A 3721-nucleotide genomic window follows, 5' to 3' on the forward strand; every position below is an offset into this window, starting at 1 on the left:
GAAGAGATGACAAGAGAAGAGAAGAGAAGAGAAGGGAAGAGATGAGAAGCGAAGAGAAGAGATGAGAAGAGAAGAGAAGAGATGAGAAGAGAAGAGAAGAGAAGAGAAGAGAAGAGATAAGAAGAGAAGAGAAGAGAAGAGAAGAGAAGAGAAGAGAAGAGATGAGATGAGATGAGATGAGATGAGAAGGGAGGGGAGAAAAGGAGCAAAAGAAAGAGGCTGAGGTGGAGTAAGGTGAGGTCAGAAGAGACAAGAGAGGAGACGGGAGGGGGGGGGGGGGGGTAGAGCAAGGGGTGGAGAGGAAGAGAGGGTTGCGACAAGAGAGAAAAAGAAAGGGCGAGGTGAGGAGGTTGTGTAACAAGAGAAGAAAACAGTGGAGCATGCAAGGAAGAATCTCCCGTGCTAATCTCTGCATGCAGATGGCCGATGAGCCAACTCTAAAGATATGTAGAACTAATGTACAACTATGCCTAAAATGATGCTAAGTCATGATCTGATGTAGCACACCATCATCCTTAAAACTTCACTGATCAGTCAAAAAGGTCCCTTTGGACAGTACTCGCGGCGCTACATTCCGACTCTTGACTCGAAGTGGGAGATGCGCTAGTATTCGATCCACACTGACGCCCAGCCGCATACTGTAACGCCTCCGGACTGTTTTCTGGACTCATCGCGGCACCTTGGACAGGATTACCGCAAGACAGAATCTCAGGGCCATCAGGTCCCATGACATATTGCTCTTTCGGGTCGTATTCTTCGCCAAACGCGTTTCGCAAGCATTGTGAACAATCGAATGCCATCCCTTCCTCCAGGCCGCCGTAACAAGACATAAGCAGCAGACTTGATTTCCCATTTGGCAAATCTCCGTAAAAATAATTCGTCATTGCGTTCATGGATCGGAGCGAAAGAAGAAGAGGGTGTGGTGCCGTGTGAAGCTCTATATGTTGCTCTTCCTGACTGTCTCCTTTGAACGTGATCACGCGAAAACATGGCAGTGCCGCCGCCACTGGCTGCCCAGTTTCAGACTTAAGTCCCTCGAAAGCCTTGACTTTCTTCTCCTTTGTCAACTTATCCCTGAGCTTATCGCACCCTGAGACTTTTTTGGAAAGGAAACGCCTGGAGTCTTGGTTCCAGAATCTGTTTTCTTGCAGCAGCGTTTCCAGACTTTTGGGAGCTTCGCACTGAATCAAACAAACGTCCTTGTAAAGAATTTGAATGTGCTGTAGGGCCTGATGTAGCACCTCCCTGTCATCTAGAACATGTCATTGGTACGGTCAACACATTCAATGCTACAGTACCTTGATACAAGGTGGGAAGCAAATACTTCTGCTTCATCGGACGGCAGATTTCCTTGACGAGAGACTCTTCGTCCAAATGATGTTGTTCGTACTCTGAGTTCTTCAGAACAGCTTCAGTATCAAGTTGAAAGAAAGTTTCTTTGTAGACGTTTTTGTCAACACCGATCAAAATCGCTTTGTACCCTTCGCCTTTCCACTCGAATTGCTGCTGAGGAGATAGGAGTGGAAGCAACATCAGAGCTGCTTTGCTGTCCAAATGTTCGCGTTGGCCACCAAGGAAGATAAAGTTGAAAGGAAGGTCCGCAATGCCTGGTATGTGGTTGTTGTCCTCATCATAACACCCAAACAAAACCTTCTTAGCGACGTCATCCGACCGCAAGCCCTCTGGAAGAGCATTCTGCACAATAATCCCCCAGTCGATTCGACATGCAGCACTGTTTGGGACCAAGTGCGATCGCTCTACCAAGCCTGAGTTAACTTTACAGCCCTCCAGGTCAAAAGCTTTCTCCCTGTCATGTCCCTTCTTGCAATCTTTATCGGCGGGTAAGTTCTGCGCGGCCTGAAGAAAAGCCAGACAAACGTTTTGCCGAAATACTGCAGGAGCCTTTGGAAGCTGGAGAAAGGTAGAGCAAAGGTCGTCAAAGTAACCAAATCGTAGATTGCACGCTATTTGTTTCGTGAGCTCAGATACGTTTAAGGCTCGAGTCTTGTCGTCGTACTCTTGTTTCTCGCGCCTTAAAGTAGTGTTATCTTGCTCTAAAGCTCGAGTCTTCTCGTCGTACTCCTGTTTCTCGCGCCTTAAAGTAGTGTTATCTTGCTCTAAAGCTCGAGTCTTCTCGTCGTACTCTTCTCTCAAGGCTCGAGTCTTCTCGTCGTACTCTTCTTTTAAGGCTCGAATCTTCTCGTCGTACTCTAAAGCTCGAATCTTGTCGTCGTACTCCTGTTTCTCGCGCCTTAAGTAGTGTTATCTTGCTCTAAAGCTCGAATCTGTCGTCGTACTCTTCTCTCAAGGCTCGAATCTTCTCGTCGTACTCTTCTTTTAAGGCTCGAATCTGTCGTCGTACTCTTCTCTCAAGGCTCGAATCTTGTCGTCGTACTCTTGTTTCTCGCGCCTTAAAGTAGTGTTATCTTGCTCTAAAGCTCGAGTCTTGTCGTCCAAGGCTTGAAACCTCTTGTCGTTATCTAGCCTCAGAGCTTCCAGCTGTCTGCCTAGAGCCTCCAGCGCTCCCTCCGACGCTGCCATGAGCAAGTTTGTGGACCAGGATGCTGCCAGGGGTACCTCATCAGAGATTTGGGGGTAGGGGGTAGAAAAAAGGCGGGAAAATATCCGTTGACTCCTCATAACGGAAGCTTTGCTGCCGCCGGTAGCCTTTCTTTTAAGTTAAAAATCACAGGACAATCGGTAATGTTCAGAGCAGGGCATGCAGTTGAAGGAAGCGATATATTTCTTGTACTTTCCGGCAGCGCACGGGACGCATCCATTGGAACCATCGAAGTTGGTGTAGCCAGCTACGCACTGGCAGTCTAAGAGCCAGCAGCGGAAGCGGTGAAGGCGGGACAGCGATTGCAGGCCTTGTCCAAAGCGTATGCTTCAGAATAGGACAGGGAGCGCAGACGTCGCCAAGGTTGCTCTTGATCGTTGCAGGCCCACAGGTACGCGGATTGCCAGGCCCGAGAAGTCTGCGTCCATCTTATCGGGCTGACCAGCATCGTAGATATACGTCTTTGTAGTATCCAACAGGGCAAAGGCAAAGCTCCAGATCCGTCACACCTTCAAAGGAATGCAGGCCGGCAGGGCAGAGCAGGGGAGATGCGCTGTAGCACGGCATGCAGTAGCCGTCATCGGGCAGAAGGTAGGAGCCCGTACCGCACTGACAGTCGGTGATCTTTGTCGAGCCCATCGCGCTGTAAGATCCGACGGGGCATTTCTGGCAGCTTCCGGCGCCCCTTTCGGACTTGTAAGTGTTAAAAGGGCAGGGAGCGTAGCCGTTGGTCGTCAGAAGGTAATCCGGGCAAGGCACGCATGTTCCATTGGCCGCCGCGCGCCGTACTGTAGAATCCAGAGCCGCAGACGCAGTCGCTGAACGAAGTGCTGCCGGAATAGTAGGTGGAATACGGCGCTGGGCAGGATTCACAGCCGTAATTTCCGATCACGCTCTCGCTCGATGGGAGGCTGCAGCAAGGGGAGGAGAACGCTTCCAACGCTTCCCGTGAAACCGTTTGGGATGCTTCTTGCATGCTCTGACGCCCATTCAGATGTCTTGAGCCAGTGGGATTACGGGGAGGTTCAATGTAGGAATTCAAGCCTAGACGGGAGACTGACGGGAGAGCAAGCTAGTACGAGGCGAGCGGAGACTCTGTGGAGGACAGAGGCGGGAAGTAGCTCGTAGGTTTGTAAAACTTCAAGGTTGCCTTCCCTCTTC

General features: G+C 50.2%; 1 protein-coding gene across 1 annotated transcript; it reads right to left on the bottom strand.

Annotated features, from left to right (window-relative positions):
* Positions 1–530: 530 nt before the first annotated feature.
* On the bottom strand, positions 531–2541 carry GUITHDRAFT_122860 (hypothetical protein; the record flags this gene model as incomplete). The annotated part of the gene is made up of 3 exons (XM_005817857.1): positions 531–1252; positions 1299–2251; positions 2363–2541. The coding sequence occupies 3 exons, from the start codon at positions 2539–2541 to the stop codon at positions 531–533; spliced, it is 1854 nt and encodes a 617-aa protein (XP_005817914.1).
* Between the last annotated feature and the right edge of the window lie 1180 nt (positions 2542–3721).

Source organism: Guillardia theta (genome assembly GCF_000315625.1).
Source record: "Guillardia theta CCMP2712 unplaced genomic scaffold GUITHscaffold_508, whole genome shotgun sequence".
NCBI classification, from domain to species: domain Eukaryota; class Cryptophyceae; order Pyrenomonadales; family Geminigeraceae; genus Guillardia; species Guillardia theta.